This window comes from Cebidichthys violaceus, unplaced genomic scaffold (genome assembly GCF_023349555.1).
Source record: "Cebidichthys violaceus isolate CVI_PGR_0920_01 unplaced genomic scaffold, fCebVio1.0.p SCAF_26, whole genome shotgun sequence".
NCBI classification, from domain to species: domain Eukaryota; kingdom Metazoa; phylum Chordata; class Actinopteri; order Perciformes; family Stichaeidae; genus Cebidichthys; species Cebidichthys violaceus.
The window spans coordinates 2935924-2954261 of record NW_027176439.1 but is presented as its reverse complement, the minus strand read 5'-3'; the positions used below and the strand labels follow the sequence as shown (position 1 = coordinate 2954261).

General features: G+C 41.0%; 2 protein-coding genes across 3 annotated transcripts; both read left to right on the top strand.

Annotated features, from left to right (window-relative positions):
- Positions 1-6382: 6382 nt before the first annotated feature.
- Positions 6383-11695, top strand: LOC137879773 (nuclear factor 7, ovary-like). 2 transcript variants are annotated; one of them, XM_068720660.1, is made up of 2 exons: positions 6383-7891; positions 10676-11695. In XM_068720660.1, exon 1 carries the CDS (start codon positions 6383-6385, stop codon positions 7640-7642), a length of 1260 nt encoding a protein of 419 aa, XP_068576761.1. In that variant the 3' UTR covers positions 7643-7891; positions 10676-11695. The 2 variants fall into 2 exon arrangements, with proteins under 2 accessions (XP_068576761.1, XP_068576760.1); XM_068720659.1 differs by having other exon boundaries at positions 10370-11695.
- A 2582-nt stretch (positions 11696-14277) lies between these two features.
- Positions 14278-17214, top strand: LOC137879887 (zinc-binding protein A33-like). Its single transcript, XM_068720837.1, has one exon. The coding sequence runs from the start codon at positions 14278-14280 to the stop codon at positions 15703-15705; it is 1428 nt and encodes a 475-aa protein (XP_068576938.1). The 3' UTR covers positions 15706-17214.
- The last annotated feature ends 1124 nt before the right edge of the window (positions 17215-18338 follow it).

Sequence of the window (18338 nt, the reverse complement as noted above, 5' to 3'; positions counted from 1 at the left end):
TTAAAAGAACTCTGTGGTATCAAGGGATCACACACCACTCCTTATCACCCACAAGGGAACGGACAGACTGAAAGATTCAACAGAACACTTCTCTCCATGTTAAGAACACTGACAGAGGAACAGAAAACGGACTGGAGAAGCTATCTTCCTAAAGTCCTGCATGCTTACAATTGCACCTCGAGTGATGCAACAGGCTACTCTCCATTCTTCTTGTTATTTGGCAGGACACCCCGGCTTCCAGTGGACATCCTTTTTGGAATAGAAAGGGAGGACCAGCCAGGCTCATATCAGGCCTATGTGGAGAAATGGAGAAAGAGGATGACAGAGGCCTATGAGATAGCATCTAAACATGCAGGCAGATCAGCCGACAGAGGGAAAAAGACAATATGACAAAAGAATCTATGGTCCAGAGTTACAAGTGGGCAGCCGAGTTCTGGTGAAGAATACGACAGAGAGAGGAGGGCCTGGCAAACTCCGTCATACTGGGAGGATGATGTCTACATCATCAGAGGCCGTAAAGGGGATGACAGTCCAGTGTTTGAGGTCCAATCTGAGAGTGGAAAAAGTAGGACAAAAGTCCTCCACAGAAATCTGTTGTTGCCATGTGACTTCCTGCCTGTAGCTGAAAACACAAAACCAAAAACACTCCAAAGCACAGAGCAAGTAAGGACAAGAAACAATCATAGAATCGATCAGGGACTCAGAACACAGCACATCCAGCAAACAGACACTGATGAAGAATCAGAGGAGGAGTTTCCCCACAGGAGTACTCTCTTGGTCATCCACAGAACAGCAAGATCCACTTGCACTGAATCCGACAGCACCGGAATTCTATCCTCAGGACGTAGGGAACGTAGTTCTGTCCTTCACAATAAGATATCACGCTTCAACAACTCCAAATTGTGCAATAAAAGCTCCTCAATTCCCGTTTGAGTGTATACCACCACCTGCTGGTTGTTTTGTTAAACTCTTCTCATGTCAATCACTGGCAAAACACCAGCTGATGCATGGAATTTAACAATTATGCACACATAACAATTACTATCATAACACACAGTGCAGAGTAAGAGTTTGATAACAGAACCACAAGTATTCATGATTGAAAAGCCACATTGTTAAAGTGAAAGACAAATAACTTGTGCAAATGATTGAAAAGGTGATGCAAATATTTATTTAAAAAATTGTGAGCACATGTTTCAGCCTTTTTACTGCAGCTCCCATGTACTGTTATTATTACAGTACTTTTAAGGCTGAATTACAGATTAGCTCAACAATTGGGGAACTGTCAGTAGCTGTTAGTAGTGGAGCTCCTCACTGGTAACCGAGAGCCCCATTGTCCGCTCCGCTGTGATTCACAGTACGCTACTTTCTGTTTATGGAAAGATGGAAAAACTATGAACAATCTACAGCAACAACCGTTACGTGATAACTGTTGAAAATAGAAGGCTGCTAAACTATTAAACCTATATACAAACAAAACGTATAAAAGCCTAGATTACACTGAAGAGTTTGATCCTTAAACTGAACTGAAGACAGTCAGAAGCCGAACATCATGACATCAAGTGTCAAAAGCAAGACAAAGCCTCCCAAAGTAGTCAAACTGGGTAGTGCAATTACAGGCTGCAAACAAACCTGCTGTCCTTTCACAGCAAAGCAGTCCAGAGCTTAAGTGGCACAATGTTAGACACACAGCCATCCATTGAGTCACTAGTTGTAGCTACTGCCCTTAGGGTAACGGTACAGACTCCCCCGTGAAAAGAAACAAAAAAAACTATAAAAAGATTTTATACCTGTTAACATATCTTAATTAGTTAGGTAAGCCAGCACATCACATGGATTACCTGGTGCTTTTTCTATGCAGCATATATTGTGTTTTATGTTAATGTATTTAATGTGTCCTGTCTGGGTGTTATATGTTGTGCTAACGTATCATTTTGTAGAGTAGATTTTACACATGCAAACCAAAATCCTGCCTTTTGCATGCAAAAAGTAGATGATGCAGTATTTTCTACCCTGGCCTGTCAAGTTCAAACATACACCGACCAACAACTTTTAAAAAAAAAAATTCAATCAAAAATCTGGACACAAATGGCATTTAAAATAATCGTCTTCATCATCCAGCTCCTCGTCCCAGCCCACACACACGGTGTGATACCATGTGTGGCAGCTGTCTCACTGGACCCACGACACCAATCCCTCCGAGCTCTCAGGGGGGTCGGGTTCCCGGCGCCGGCCACACTCCCAAACTGTCTGCTCCATCTCTTCAGGAGTGTGACCTATTAATAGAATTTAACTTGTTTTAACTTTGAATTAAAGACAACTATCATTTCATGGGTTGGCATACAATGAAAGTTTACATTAAGTACTCTACCGGTGGATGTCGTGGGTCCAGCAGACGAGGAGCTGGATGATGGTCTGGTCTGTGCAGGTTGGGAGGCTGTATAAATAACAGAAAAAGCATAACCATGTTTTGTTTACTCTTCATCGTGGCTAATGTCACCATCATGTTATAATATTGCTTGTTTCTATTTTCAGATTATTTAGAGCATTTACGGTGGGAGGGAGAGGAAGGAGTTTGGGACCCATAGAGGCCATGTCCTGCGGCCGATGTTGAAGGCTCTGAAATAATAATCATATTTTATCATTACAACACTAAAATACATACTCATAATAATGTTTATGCGTCACAATAGTTAATACATTCTGATTCATACGTGAATTCAAATGCATAATAGATATGCGCTGACCAGGAGACGGGGGGAAGGTGGTGGTGTCCCTCAGCAGGCAGGCTCGGTGGTGATGTGGTCCTGCTGGCAGGCAGCCGGGGACCGTGGGAGGCACAAGAGGGGGCAGAGCGGGATGAGGGACCGGCGATGGAAAGTCCGGAGCTGGTGACTGAAGCAGCCCCGAGGGACACTGGTCTTCTGCGGCTGGGGCGAGAGCCGGCAGACAGGGCAGAGGAAGCGGCTGCCGGGCCGGTGTCTCCGGCCCGCTGCTGCTCTCTGTCTCTTCTGGCCAGAGCTTGGGCCTCCCGCCTTGCAGCACGGTCCTCCGCCTCCACGATGACATCAGACATCTCCTGAGCTGTCAGTAACCTGGCCTTGGTGATGTTCCTCCTGACCTTGCCGGCGTTGCGGTTGTAATTTATTTCGGCCAGGAGGTGGGCCAGGTCTACGGGTGATGTAAGGATTGGGAGGAGGAGGGGCAGGTGGAGGTTGGTTCTGGGGATTAGGGATGCTGGGAGGGGAGGGCAACATCAGGCACAGCCCAGGAAGATGCCGATGGGGTTGGCGGAGGTGGTGAGGAGGCCCCACGCCGCGGCCCGGACGGCATGACCCGTGACCAGTCGATGGCCATTGGGTCCAGAGGGTAGAGGCCACACCTCCTGAACCCAGCCACCACCAGTCTCCGATCCTTCACCCTCTGGTAGGAGTCTCTTAGGACCCTTGAAAACTCCTTCTTAGAAACCAAGAAGGAGTGGCTCACTGCCGACAGATCTCCTGTAACACCAGAGAAATCTGCCTTCAAGGGTCCGAAGAAACTCACATCCAGAGGTTGAAGGATGTGAGACGTATGTGGTGGCAGGCACAGGAGAATGACCCCCTCCCTCTGTGCCGCCCGGACCAGCTCTGGATCCAGGTGGGATTGGTGTCCATCCATTATGAGCAGCAGCGGGCGCTCCTGCGCGGCGAACTTCAGGAAGTGCCCGACAAACCACTTCCTAAACAGCTCACTGTCCATGTACCCTGCTGGCGACTTCCCGTAGAGGGCATCGGGAACCCCTTCCTTATTATAGGGGCCCCCTGGATATCCCCCTTTGTAGATGATGAAAGGGGGGACATCCTCCCCAGCCGCGTTGAGGCAGGCCAGGACGGTGATGTGGTCTCTGGTTCCCTGGGCCTGCCTGTAAGCATGTTTAGTCCCCCGGGGCACAATCACCTTTCTTCTCGTAGAGTCCCGCTGAAACCCCGTCTCGTCGCAATTGTATATCTGACGGGGTTTCTCCCTCAACCCGTGCTCCTCCAGGGTGGTGGTGAGGAGCCCCAAATACTCCTCAATTGGCCCCCTCTTGGCGCAGGATGCCCTCCCACGGTTAATTATGTCTGGGGTCCGGGCAGTAAGGCGATGGTGTTGCCGCTCCCTAAAATTAATCCACCACGTCTGGCCAAGCACGGTTCTTGGTGCTTCCTGGTGGCGGAGGTTGTAGATGGCCAGAGCGTGGGCCAGGACCTGAGGCTTCGTCAGTGGAAACCCGTGACTGGCAGAATACAAACAGTACTCCACCAGGGAATCCTCATCTTCAGGGGTGAGGAGAGTCCTCTGACCATAGACACAGTCAGAGGACACCCTTCCACTGACTCGGTCACTCAGGCTGGACTTCGGGACCCCAAACTGCTGGGCTGCCTGCCGTAGAGTGAGCCTGCCTGCTTTCACCTCCTGTAGGGCCTGTGCCATGGCCTCCTGGGTCCACTTCCTCGTCTTCCTCTCCCTCTTCCTGACTTGCCTAATGTTTGGCATCTGCAAATACACATTTATTTTGGCACAGTAAGAAATTAAATTCAAAATTAGTTTTAAAGCTACATTATTTGTCTCAATAAATTGAATAATTCTATAAATTGCCAGATTACCATGCATATTTAACACATGCATAGACAGAAATATATTTACCTTAAACCATTGCAGATTTACAAATTCTATATCCATCTTTTCTTTTCTTGATCCTCCTGTAATGGAAAAAACTCTCACACAGACACACGGTACCTACCTTTCTTACTTTAACAGCTTCTTCCTGTCTTTTCTACTGCTTCCTGATGTATCCTTTCTACTCTTTTCTGCTCCCTGATGTCTCCTTTCTGGTCCCTGGTGTCTCCTTTTTGCTTCCTGGTGTCTCCTTTCTACTCTTTTTCTGCTTCTTTATGTCTCCCTTTGCCTCTCTTCTCTTCCTTCTCTCTGTTCTCTATCTTTTCAGGCAGGAACATAAACCACAAGAGAGAAATTTGTGTCAAAAACATTACATTTTGGTTAACCTTATACAGTGGGGAAAAAAAGTATTTAGTCAGCCACCAATTGTGCAAGTTCTCCCACTTAATAAGATGAGAGAGGCCTGTAATTTTCATCATAGGTATACTTCTACTCCATGCACATTTCACCACGTTTGACTCTACATTCATTTGACAGCTGTACTCACGAGTGGGATTGTAGATGCATTTCTGAACATGAAATGAAATAAAGAATAATTTACAATAGTCTGACATTCTGGAAGTGGTCATTCTGAACGAGTCCTCTGAATTGTGATACTTTTGAAGTAGAGTTTTCTCACAATATTATGGTCTTTATGGTCTATCAGGGTTTTATTTTGATAGTCTATTTCCTTTTTTATTTTGAAGTTCACTCGTCATGTGTCATGTTTAGTTTTACTTCCTGTTTTTGTGAGTTTGTCATCTTTTTAGATTGGCCTGTCCTGATCAGTTTCACCTGTCATTATTGTTGAGTATTTTTATACAGAGAGATGACTTTTATTTCTGTTAACAACCTAAATACTTGTAACAGAGTCTTTCCTGATTAAAAGCTCATGCATTGTTGGAGTATATGTATTTATCTTTGTATACTTTAGGACTTGTCAGTGGTGGAGAGTAACAAGTACCTTTACTCAAGTACTGTCCTTTAGTACAATTTTGGCTCTACTTGAGTATTTCCATTTTTGACTAAACTTTATACTTCTATACTTTACTACAATTCAGAGGCAAATATTATAATTTCATATTTTATTTTAATCTGAATCTAAAAAGTAACTAATGATATAAAATATGATCAAAAATAAATTTGGATGTATTTTTTATGGAGTCTATGAGGTATTAAGAATTGTGTAACTTGTTTATTAGCACAACATGTTTCCTGTTACAGTGGCTGAAAAATGAAATATGCAGTAAAACTGGTTTAGTGTCAGTGAGCCTGTTGAAATGTTCCGTCCTCAACACAACAATCTTCTCCTTGTTTGTGTCATTTTATGATCAGTTCTATTCTTTATTTAGTGAAACTAAAAGAGACATTAGTTTTAGATTTAACTTTGAAACAACAAATGCTTTTGTAAGGATTTTTTTTCTTAATCAAGAGGAAAATATTTACCTCAGAAATACATCATGACACCATCTGCTGGTGACTAAAGGACATAACAGCATTTCCTCCTAATAATTACACCTGTCACACAGGTTTGTGGAAACCAGGAAACAGATTTTGACATTATTGAACAGAGCTGAGTCGCCATTACAGGATGTGAGATCTCTGCTGGAAAACACACGTTTGGAGTATTTGAACCAGTGAAGAGACGGAACAGTAACTTGGTGAGTCTTGTTATTGAAAGATAATTTAGATTCCAAGACAAATGGCTGAGAAAATAGTTCTTGTTAAAAGTCTCCTGAACTGCCATGTTTGTTCAGAGACTTTCAGAGATCCTGTGTCTCTGAGCTGCAACCACAGCTTCTGTTCAAGCTGCCTGAAACAATTCTGGAAACAAGCTGAAAACAAAAACTGTCCCATTTGTAAAAGAAAATCCTCAAAAGACTTTCTTCTGGTAAACTTTCCACTGAAGGAACTGGCTGACTCGTTTGCTGAGAGACAGAAAACTGGATCATCTGAGACAGAAAAAGGAGAGAAGAAGGTGGAGGTGGTGTGTAGTAAACATGGAGAAGAGCCTAAACTGTTCTGTAAGGATGAAGACAGAGTTGTGTGTCCTGTCTGTGAGTTTTCTCTCCACCAGAGTCACAAGGTGGTTCCTATAGAACAAGCAGTCAGTGACCTGAAGGACCAGCTGAGATCTGACTTAGAGTCTCTGCAGGACAAGAGGAACGAACACAAACAAGTGGAGAAAACATACAATGAAATGATTGAACACTCCAAGAAGCAGCTGTTGTCCACAGAGAGGCAGATCAGAGCAGAGTTCAACAAGCTCCACCAGTTCCTGAAAGAGGAAGAGGAGTCCAGACTGGCAGCTCTGAGGGAGGAAGAGGAGCAGAAGGGGAAGACCATCAGCAGAGAGATGAAGATGATTCAGGAGCAGATCTCCTCTCTGTCAGACAGCATCTCTGCTGTTGAAGAAGACCTGCAGAAACACAACGTGTCATTCCTCAGCAGTTATAAACCCACTCAGACCAGAGCCAGAGTCCAGAGCTCACTGTCAGATCCACAGCTGGTCTCAGGAGCGCTGATAGATGTGGCCAAACACCTGGGCAACCTGTCCTTCAGAGTCTGGGAGAAGATGAAGGACAAGGTCCACTTCAGTCCTGTCATTCTGGACCCAAACACTGCAAACCGCTGTCTCTATCTGTCTGATGATCTGACCAGTGTGAGATATGGAGACACAAACCAGAAGCTTCCTGACAATCCAGAGAGAAACACTAATTATGTCAATGTTCTGGGCTCTGAGGGCTTCAGCTCAGGGAAACACAGCTGGGAGGTGGAGGTGGGAGACCATCCTGACTGGAATGTAGGTTTGGTTAAAGAGTCAGTTGATAGGAAGGGAAAGATATTTGTTTCACCAAAATATGGAATCTGGTGTTTATGTCATCACAGTGGAAAATACACTGATGGATCTGGTCAGACTGTCACAGTGAAGAAGAGTCCCTGGTTGATGCTCCATATATGAGTTGGTTCACCTGCTGCTGTTTTGCTCTGTTTTGATTCATTTACATTGTTCAACCAACTGGGTTTGTTTCATTGGTCTTGATTCTTTTTGTTGTCAGTTCTCTTTTTCTTTAGGTTAAGTAGAGTGTCATTGTTGGAGGCTCAGCACCCGTGGTGAGGTCCCTACTCCTTCTGCATGCATGTATGAACACTGGGATAAGAGAGTGGACTTCACCATTTCTGTTGTGAGGGTTGCTGTGTTGCTCCTGAGGTGAGTTACAGGTAGCACCCCTGGGCTCTCCTCAGTGTAGTTTGCCTCCCTACCAGTGGCCTCTACTTAAATCCCACTATTTCACTTAGTTTATGTTGAACGGGACCTTTTAGGATAATATAATGTAGTTTTAGAGTTTTTAGTGAAGCCTTTTTAGCTTAATATGTAAATTTTTTTATTTAAGATCCCTCATTGTTTCCAGTAATTTTGATCTGTCCATTAATATTCTGTCCTCCCTGCAGCTCCCATTCCTGCAAATTTGATTATTTTCTTTTGTTCCTTAAATAAAACCGTTGGTTCATTTTTACGAAACACGTCTTTGTTAAATTTCAGAAATGAATCTGTGTTCTTTAACAATTCTATAAACCAATATCTTAAGGTTGTTAAGTACAAATGTACTTTACTCAAATATTTTTTAATGCTACTTTATACTTTTACTCCACTACATGACAGAGGGAAATATTGTACTTTATATTCTATTACATTTATTTGATAACTTTCATAGTTACTTTGCAGATTCAGACAATTAATACAAAATATAATCAACCAAAAAATGATTATAGATAAACTGGAAACTACTCAGTAATCAGTTGAAATCAGCTCCACCTTTTCCAGCTGCAACATTAAAGTGTTGTTTACACATAATGCACCACTATCTATAGTCCAATAACATCATAAACATTCTTCTGAAATGGGCCATTCTGCACAATTGTTCTAGTATTTTTTACTTTCCAATAAACATCAAATGAAAATTTGTGTTTGACGCTGGCATATGAGACAATGCACACCAGGCATGACAATGCATCACAATTCAACATACAGCTATGGTGAAATATTAAAGAGACAAAGTGACAAATGGCATCAATACAAGATTGTTTTTTGCTTTACACCCCATTTGAAAAATAACTTTTGAACAGATCTTTATTGTCCAACCTGAACCTCAAACGACTTAGAGTAGTGAAGAATCCATTAGTCAGCGTCCAAAGTGTGTCCTTCCTGTGTCAAAGCCGGCTGTGTTTACTTTTTGTTTTTGTAAAATGGGCCGAGGAACAACTGTTTCATTTCAACTGAAAAGACAACGCAGGCTCCCATGCAGATGGTGGTACATGTTGAGTCAAGCTATTTCTGCCACTGAAAAGAGGAAGTACTTGAATATAAGTTTGAGATGTTAGATTTATCACCTTAATGTTTGCCATTTGACTACGAGGACATTTTTACCAGCATGTGACTCGCCCTGCATGTTTCCATGTAAGCATGACTCAGCTTTTTGGACCACGTGTCACAACCACGTTTGGAAACACCCAGGTCAGAGACTGTCTGTGTGACAGGAGAATTTGATTCTGTTTGTTAATGCGCGGGTAGTTTTTCAGTACAGCCCATTGGTTGTTTTTACAATCCCCCAAAACAAACATCATTTCAATAGTCAACTTATTAGACATTTCTCCATCTATGAATGTGTGAACATGAGTAGTGTGTTACTTCAGCTACAGGTCCTGAACCATACAGACGGTATTATTAAGATGCTATCAGGTCACAATTTCAAAGTAGGTCATGGACACCATTACGTCTTAGTTACAAGTGTTGAGGTAAAACAATTAATGTACGGACAAGAGCATATAAAATACATGATAAATAGAAGATTTACAAGAGAAAATACTGAATGAAACTGAGAAAAATGCAATAGCATTAATAAAAAAGTACGCATAAAAGAAATTCAAAACATAATAATACCATACAAACCAATATGTATCACCACTCAAACATATAGAAAGCTAAGTTGATGCCTTTGAAACAAAGACTGTCCTGACTTATGTTAATATCATTTTACTAAGCTGCATGAATGAAACTATTTGTATTCAGTGCCAAACAAACTTCCACCCGTCCATCTCTTCATACTTAAACACACACACACACACACACACACACACACACACACACACACACACACACACACACACACACACACACACAACCCTTCATGTAATTAATGTAACAGACATAATCAGAAGAAATAAGTTAACTAGTCTATCTCAACACTGACTGCAATGATACAGAGGCTGCGCCCTCTCACGCTGTGGTCACAAGCGACGGCTGTACTCAATACATATTTTAATACCTTAAATAATATAGCTCGACCTTCTTTTATGGATGAGAGGGAACACAAAAGTTACTGCAAAGTAACGTAAAACTTATCGCCAGGGATACGTTTTTAGCAGGGCTTTTAAGCTTCATTTCCTGGGGTGTAATTGTGGCGTTGTTGGTTCCCTCATTTCCCCCTAAGACGTCGTCACGTCAACATGTTTCATTCTTTCTTCTCTGCTTCTCTCGTTCTTTCCTTTTCTGCTGGTGCTGGAAGAAACACTTGACTGCTCCATAAAATACATAACAGAAGATCACCATGAGTATTTGTGTCGGTCCAGGTTTTCTTTTCTCCCACCAAACACTTTGCCCCTCAATCGTTTCACTGTTAAAATGCAGATCAGTGACGTCATCACCAGCAACAGTGTGATCACATCAATGGAGCGCTGCTGGATCCAGGACGTCTCGTAGGAGTCGGCCTTCAAGTGAGCGGCTCCCTTTGTGTCTCGTGACAAACTGGATCCAGAACATGGCTCGGTCCAGAGGCTTCATGGTCTGGTCTCTGTGCAGCCTGGAGAGCTCCTGCACGTTCTCCCTGCAGGACGGCTCCTAAAGCACCTCCTCCACCTTCTCCAGGAAGTTGTCTTTGTTCAATGAGCCAATGTCCAGCACTCTGGTAACGCCCCTCGCTCTCGTCCTGAACAGGTTGTCGTCCTGATCAAACACCAGAGGAAGGCCCACGATGGGAACTCCACAGTAGATGGCCTCTTGAAGTCTGTTGGTAACTCCAGCAGCAAGGTGTTGTTGACCAGAGTGGACCGTCTCTTCCCAGAATGCCTCCAGATGACCTTCTGAGGGAACTGGGTAACAGCAGCAGCTACATGTTGTGCTACATCCTCAGGAAGAGTCTCCACCAAGGTCCCCAAGCTCATAACAAAGACTCCATGCTCTGCAGAGCTCTGGACAAAGTCCTCCAGATGTTGAGGAAGCAGCTTGGAGGGTTTACACTGAAACCCGTCCATGTAGACCACGTTGGACACGATGGGACCAACAGTTTGAGGCTGAAGACATTCTGTCTTTCTTATCTTTACAGCTCCTCAACAGTACTGTCTTCATCAGACTGATTTCTTTGTAAAATAGATCAATTCTAAACACCTTGTTGAGAGATGGTAGAAAAAGTATGAAAGCATAAAAGTATAACCATTATAACTTGTAACCTTTTTTATTCAAAGTGTAATCAGTATAACCTATAAACCTTTTTTCATTTTGTTTGAAGTAATTAAACCTATAACTTGTTTTACTTTTTGATAGATGTGATGAACCTTATAAACTGTATATGTGTCTTTAGTAGAATAGTCACTCTAAACTGTATGCTTCCTCTTGTAAACAGGATCAAACCAGTTATGTTCTGTGTCAGCTCTAAAAAAGGGGAGGACTCGTGTGTGAGTGACTCATTAGCTTGAAGGAGGTTCCAGCCTGAGAACAGCATAAAAACAGCAGGGCAGAGCAGAAAGGAGGGAGGAGGGAGAGGAAGTACAGAGAGAGGGTTTGTATTATTCCTCATAGCAAAATCAGTGAGAACTGATAAAGAGGAAAACTCCGTATAGAAGGAGTGTTAGACTTATTACAGAAACTGTTTCATTGACTTGAAATTGTTGTATGTGATTGTTGTGCGAAAAACCTAAATAAAAAAACCGGCCTTACATTTTGTAAGAGACTGAAACCAAACAACGTATTCTGGTTCTTTAAAACAATTTAACCCTCTTCCCCTGTCCGTTAACCGTGCGATCCAGACGTGACGACAGAAGCTACCATACGGTGCTTAAGGTAAGTTCCATGGGTGAAAACTGTGCAGTGTTAGTCATAAAATAGTGAGAATGGTCACAATAGGCAATAGTAAAGTACAGACGAAGTACATAAGTATTACATACATGGTGCTAGGGTTGCATCCCATTGAGAACGCCTAGGGCATTTGCCGTAAAAGAATTTCAAGAAGACAATTAATCCGAAATCCTAACAATAGCGACGGGGTGAGATAAAGGGCCGAAGGTTTTGTTCCAACACCTCAAAAAGGAACGTATATCCTTGCAGGTGGGACAGCCGACGGAGTGACCACCGTGTTAGGTGAGAACGACTTCCCCGCCTAGAAACGGGGCAGGAGCCACTCACGCTTCAACCCGATAGAATATTTATGTGCCGTTTGAAAATAAGAAACTTCATCATTTATATATTTTAGTTAATCTTTTGAAAATAATCAACTAAAGAATCAACTAATGCATGATGAAATATAGACGTTTGATACTTAATGTCAATAAGAGAGTGAATGAATGAATGAATGAATGAATGAGAGAGAAAATGTTCCAGAAAGTAAAACACATTCAGGTTGAGAGACTTTAGACTCTATTTCACATCCGTCAAACTATGAAACAGTTAGACTTGATAATAGAAATATCCCCATAGTCAAAATTATGAGATACTTTAACACAAACAGTCATAGAAGCAGCTCTTCATAGGTTACTCTACATTTGACATATAAATGTACTGTGAGTACATTGAAGACGACTCTAAACGTGGCTTTACAACACATGAAATACTTCACGTGGGTATTTGTACTCAGTAAACGCACATTGAAAGTATTTTCAGCAAGAAGCAGTTCTGGAGTAGCAAGAATAAAACAGATGTGGCTGAGGTGGCCTCCTTCATTAAACAGCAACTGGAAACATCTGGTCAGTGTCATGGTTACAGATGGATGAACCAAAAGTGCCATGGGGATATTTTGAGTCTAACTTTTCATCTTTTTTTGTCTTTTTTTTTTTGCTGCCCGAAATGGGCTTCCATATAAAAGGCATATGATTGTGTAATTAATCTGTGGTTCATGTGTGTGCCGAACCGTGAGGGGGGATCCGTTACACCACGATCATTCACTCAACATGTTGTCTGTGTGCCGACATTTAAACTATCACAACAGGAGGACAGGAGAGGCCACAGCACGTAAAGAGGTTTACCAACAAGTGATTGAGTTGAAAAAGATCGACAAATAATCCCAAAATGTCCACGAAGAGACAAATTGATGCAGAGGCAATTTAATGAAAGATGGGAAAGCGAACACATGTTTGTGCTTCAAGGAGAAAACCCGGTCTGTCTTCTGTGTTATGAGGCAGTGTCTGTGATGAAGGAATACAATTTACGTCGTCATTTTGACACCAAACACGGAGCTAAATTTAGCCTCCAGGAAAAACATGAAAGTGTCCAAGAATTAAAAGGCAGACTGCAATCACAGCAGAATATGTTTACCAAAGTTACAGCCCAGTGTATGCTGAAGGTATGTGAGCAGGTGAGCTCCGACCAGATACTGGTCTTCTTCATCAGCTGTTGATGAAAGCACAGACAACACGGACACAGCGCATCTATCCATGTCTATAAGAGGCTGAAGGCAGACCTGACCGTCAGTGAGGAGCTCTTGGATGTAGCTGCATGAACGGGACGACGACGTGGAGGAACATCAGTGATGCAGAGAGAGGACAAAAGTAGCTTTGAACAAAGTCAATGTAATAACTTGAGTTTGATGATATTTGTCTTTCTTATTGTCTTTAAAAGTTTGATCTTTGATGGAGTAATGTGGGTTTATTAACCCTAAATTAAAAGGATTTACGTTGTAATAAAAGAAATGTGCTTCAATATATTTTTACATTTATATAACTGCATGTACAATATTTTTTACACTTGAATAAACAATAATGCTGATGTGGCCCAGAGTGAAGATGAGTTTGACACCCCTGATGTTTCATGATTGTTATTTGTACATAAACTGAGACACAATGTTGAACACTAATAGTCGTATTACTGAGTTTGATCTCATGTTTTAAGAAATACTAACAAAATATATTGCACATACATTTATCCACTTTGATTTGTGATAAATAGGAGAATATGAGATGAAAAAATCAAATTCAAACATCAGCTTTGATTCTTTAAGTGCAGGTTAAGAGTGTGATCTTTATTTAGTCCACCTGGATGAAATGAACACAGTCATGAAGAGATTTTAGCACAACATGTTTCCTGTTACAGCGGCTGACACCATCTGCTGGTGACTAATAGACATAACAGCATTTCTAATAACTACTCCTGTCACACAGGCGAGTGAAACTGAAAACAGATTTTGACATTGTTGAACAGAGCTGAGTTGCCATTACAGGATGTGAGATCTCTGCTGGAAAACACACGTTTGGAGTATTTGAACCAGTGAAGAGACGGAACAGTAACTTGGTGAGTCTTGTTACTGAAAGATCATTTAGATTCCAAGACAAATGGCTGAGAAAATAGTTCTTGTTGAAAGTTTCCTGAACTGCCATGTTTGTTCAGAGACGTTCAGAGATCCTGTGTCTCTGAGCTGCAACCACAGCTTCTGTTCAAGCTGCCTGAAACAATTCTGGAAACAAGCTGAAAACAAAAACTGTCCTATTTGTAAAAGAAAATCCTCAAAGGACTTTCCACTTGTAAACTTTCCACTGAAGGAACTGGCTGACTCGTTTACTGAGAGACAGAAAACTGAATCATCTGAGACAGAAAAAGGAAAGAAGAAGGTGGAGGTGGTGTGTAGTAAACATGGAGAAGAGACTAAACTGTTCTGTAAGGATGAAGACAGAGTTGTGTGTTCTGTCTGTGAGTTTTCTCTCCACCAGAGTCACAAGGTGGTTCCTATAGAACAAGCAGTCAGTGACCTGAAGGACCAGCTGAGATCTGACTTAGAGTCTCTGCAGGACAAGAGGAACAAACACAAACAAGTGGAGAAAACATACAATGAAATGATTCAACACTCCAAGAAGCAGCTGTTGTCCACAGAGAGGCAGATCAGAGCAGAGTTCAACAAGCTCCACCAGTTCCTGAAAGAGGAAGAGGAGTCCAGACTGGCAGCTCTGAGGGAGGAAGAGGAGCAGAAGGGGAAGACCATCAGCAGAGAGATGAAGATGATTCAGGAGCAGATCTCCTCTCTGTCAGACAGCATCTCTGCTGTTGAAGAAGACCTGCAGAAACACAACGTGTCATTCCTCAGCAGTTATAAACCCACTCAGACCAGAGCCAGAGTCCAGAGCTCACTGTCAGATCCACAGCTGGTCTCAGGAGCGCTGATAGATGTGGCCAAACACCTGGGCAACCTGTCCTTCAGAGTCTGGGAGAAGATGAAGGACAAGGTCCACTTCAGTCCTGTCATTCTGGACCCAAACACTGCAGCCAACAGTCTCTATCTGTCTGATGATCTGACCAGTGTGAGACATGGAGACACAATCCAGAACCTTCCTGACAATCCAGAGAGAAACACTTATTATGTCAATGTTCTGGGCTCTGAGGGCTTCAGCTCAGGGAAACACAGCTGGGAGGTGGAGGTGGGAAACCATCCTGTCTGGAATGTAGGTTTGGCTAAAGAGTCAGTTGACAGGAAGGGAGAGAGATTTGCTTCACCAAAATATGGAGTCTGGTGTTTATGTCATCGTAGTGGAAAATACACTGATGTTGTTGGTCAGACTGTCAGAGTGAAGAAGAGTCTCCAGAGGATCAGAGTCCAGCTGGACTATGACAGGGGGGACGTGTCCTTCTACGACCCTGAAGACATGACTCACATCTACACTCACAGAGACACTTTCACTGAGAAACTCTTCCCATATTTCAGTATTGGAAAGTCTGGTGATGCTAAAACTGCTGACATCAAAATGTGTCAAACTGATATTTCTCTGTGATGTTCAGACATGTTAGTGTTTGTTCAGACTTTACTCTGACTTCACTGTGTGTCAACATCTCACTGATAGAATCAATACAATCAACAGTTATGACAGAAAATATACATCTACTCAATACAGAAGTTGTGTTACATCATCAGCTGATAAACCTACAGGTACAATTAAAGGATGATTTTAAATGACTTTGATATTAAACTGGTTCTCAGCATCTTGTGTTTAATCAGAACACAATCTAACATTTAGTGAATCCACTAAACCAAACACTTTGTTTCCAGTTGTGTGTTTCTTTAACTTTGATCATCATCAGACATCAGTTTTAGTTTAGAAGATTTCTGGATCTTCTGTTGAGTTATTTCAGGTTTGATGTTATAATTTCAGTGTTTTACACTTTACACTCAGAGTCTCAGAGGTTCAGTGAATCAAAACACATTCTGACTCTAATTGATTATCTTTTGATGATTGAAATTGTTTTTCTTAACTGTCTCTACTGTCATTAACTACTCAACACATAAATCATTGTTTTAATCTGAAATTCATTTTTGGAAATACATTGAAAAATTAAGTTTTAAGGATCTCTTGTTGAGCAGAATGCACCAAAAATCAATCCACAAGAATAAGTTTTAACTTTATGACATCATCGTATCAAAAATGTTAAAGATAAAAGCTGTTAAGTGTTCTGGTTATCAGCATCTTGTTTTATTCTGTTTAAATAATTGTTTTAATTCTTTTTTATTTCAAGATAAGATCAAACTTTATTCATTCTGAGTGAAATTGCTTTGCAGCATTTGTAATACAAAGTGGGAAGAGTGTAAATATACAGAGTTCAAATATAAAGTCTGAGACAACAATAACAATCAGGTGTGAATACAAAATACATAAAATGTACACATTCTGACTCTGATTATATATATTTTTTTAAAAATCTTAACTTTTACTGTCCAAAATGAATAATGCAAAATGTTTTTTATCTTTGTTTGTTTTCATGCAACTTAATTAAAAAACATGAACAAATAAATCAGTGTTTTTAATGTGAAATTCATGAATTAAGAAATTAAAGATTTAAGAATCTGTTGTTGAGCAAAAATGTGTTGAAGAGGGAAACTAAGATGAATCCTCAAGAATATGTGGAAACTGTGACATCATTGGTACAGAAACGTTAAGGATAGAAGCAATTAATTTTTCTGGTTGTAAGTATCTTGTTTGTTATATTTGTTTATTTTCTGATGAGATATTTTAGTTTTAAATATTTGTTTTATTCTGTGGAAACAACTGTTTTAATTGTGTTTTATGTTAAAAGATAAAAACTTTCTTCATTCTATTGAGCAGCAGTTACAAAACAAAGTGGGAACAGTGTAAATACAAAGTTTAAGAATCCAAAATACATACATTATGTACAAATAGATATATCAGGTGAACAGTATGGATCATAATGATATGAATAGTTTTGATTCAGTCTGTAATTCTTTCAATACTTCTTCATTCTGTACATGATGATTTTTGTAGTTTTTACTTGATCAGTAACATGAACGATGAATTAAAATGTTTGTGATCAACATAAAGGAACTGTAGTTTAAAATGTCTTATTTTATTGAATCAACTATATCTTTATGAATGTACATCAGATGGCTGCTGCTTCATGATGTGTAATTAAATCACCAACAGTTTTTATTCACAATGTTCTGATTGAAGTTGTTTTAAGTTTCTTTACAAACATCTGTGAAATAGTCATGTGACAAATTACTAAGAATACAAATAATTTAAAAAAATTAATCAACCAGATCATAACAAAAGACAATATTTAATATTAAAACATTAAATCTACATTTCATATTTTCAAATCAACAAATTCCTCAGTGAAACTCTTTCAACGTCAACATTTATGGACAGTCCAGCTGAATGAAGTTAGATTTTCTTTGGTAAAGTCACGTGACTAATTAAGTGACTGTATACAAAGAAACCTGAGTGGAGCTCATAGCTCCCTGATGACGGCTCAGTAGCTGTAAACATGTGAGCAATAAAGAGTTGTGCAACTTGTTTCATGTTGATGGAGTTGTATGGATTCTCTCACTGGTCTGTACCTCACTGTGTGTGTGTTCTCAACATTAGAAACAGTCAGAAATCACATTTCAAAAGATGGCTCAACTTTACCCTCCTACAACTTCACTGCTTCATCATCAACTCTAAGAAAGGAAGTTTAAACAAATAATCATTTACAACAATCTCCTCGAGGAATGACTCACTTTTACACTTTGTGTTTGTTAAAAAGTCAAAGAAGCAGAATGATTGTGGTTGTTGATCATCTCTGTAATGTGAAGTTGTAACAGTGTGTTGATGCTCACGTCTGTTATAGACAGCCTCACTGAAGAGAGGGAGCACTGAGGGTTGTACACACACAACACATTGTTGAAGAAATGCTTTCACTGTTACATTTCATTCATTCTGTCACCTACTGAATGCACTTCTCAGGGACAACATGCTCACATGTGCTCAATGTCATCAACAGTATTGAATGTGCAGCATGTGTACAGGATGTGATGGCACGGACACATTTTACTTCCTGTAAACGTCACAAGATGGAGACAAAGTCCATGTTACTCTTTGCTGCACAGGTTGATCAACAGCAGCACCTCTCA

Bases quoted from the DNA above. Each gene is read 5' to 3' on its own strand.
- LOC137879773 (XM_068720660.1), top strand. From the start codon at position 6,383: ATGGCTGAGAAAATAGTTCTTGTTAAAAGTCTCCTGAACTGCCATGTT.
- LOC137879887 (XM_068720837.1), top strand. From the start codon at position 14,278: ATGGCTGAGAAAATAGTTCTTGTTGAAAGTTTCCTGAACTGCCATGTT.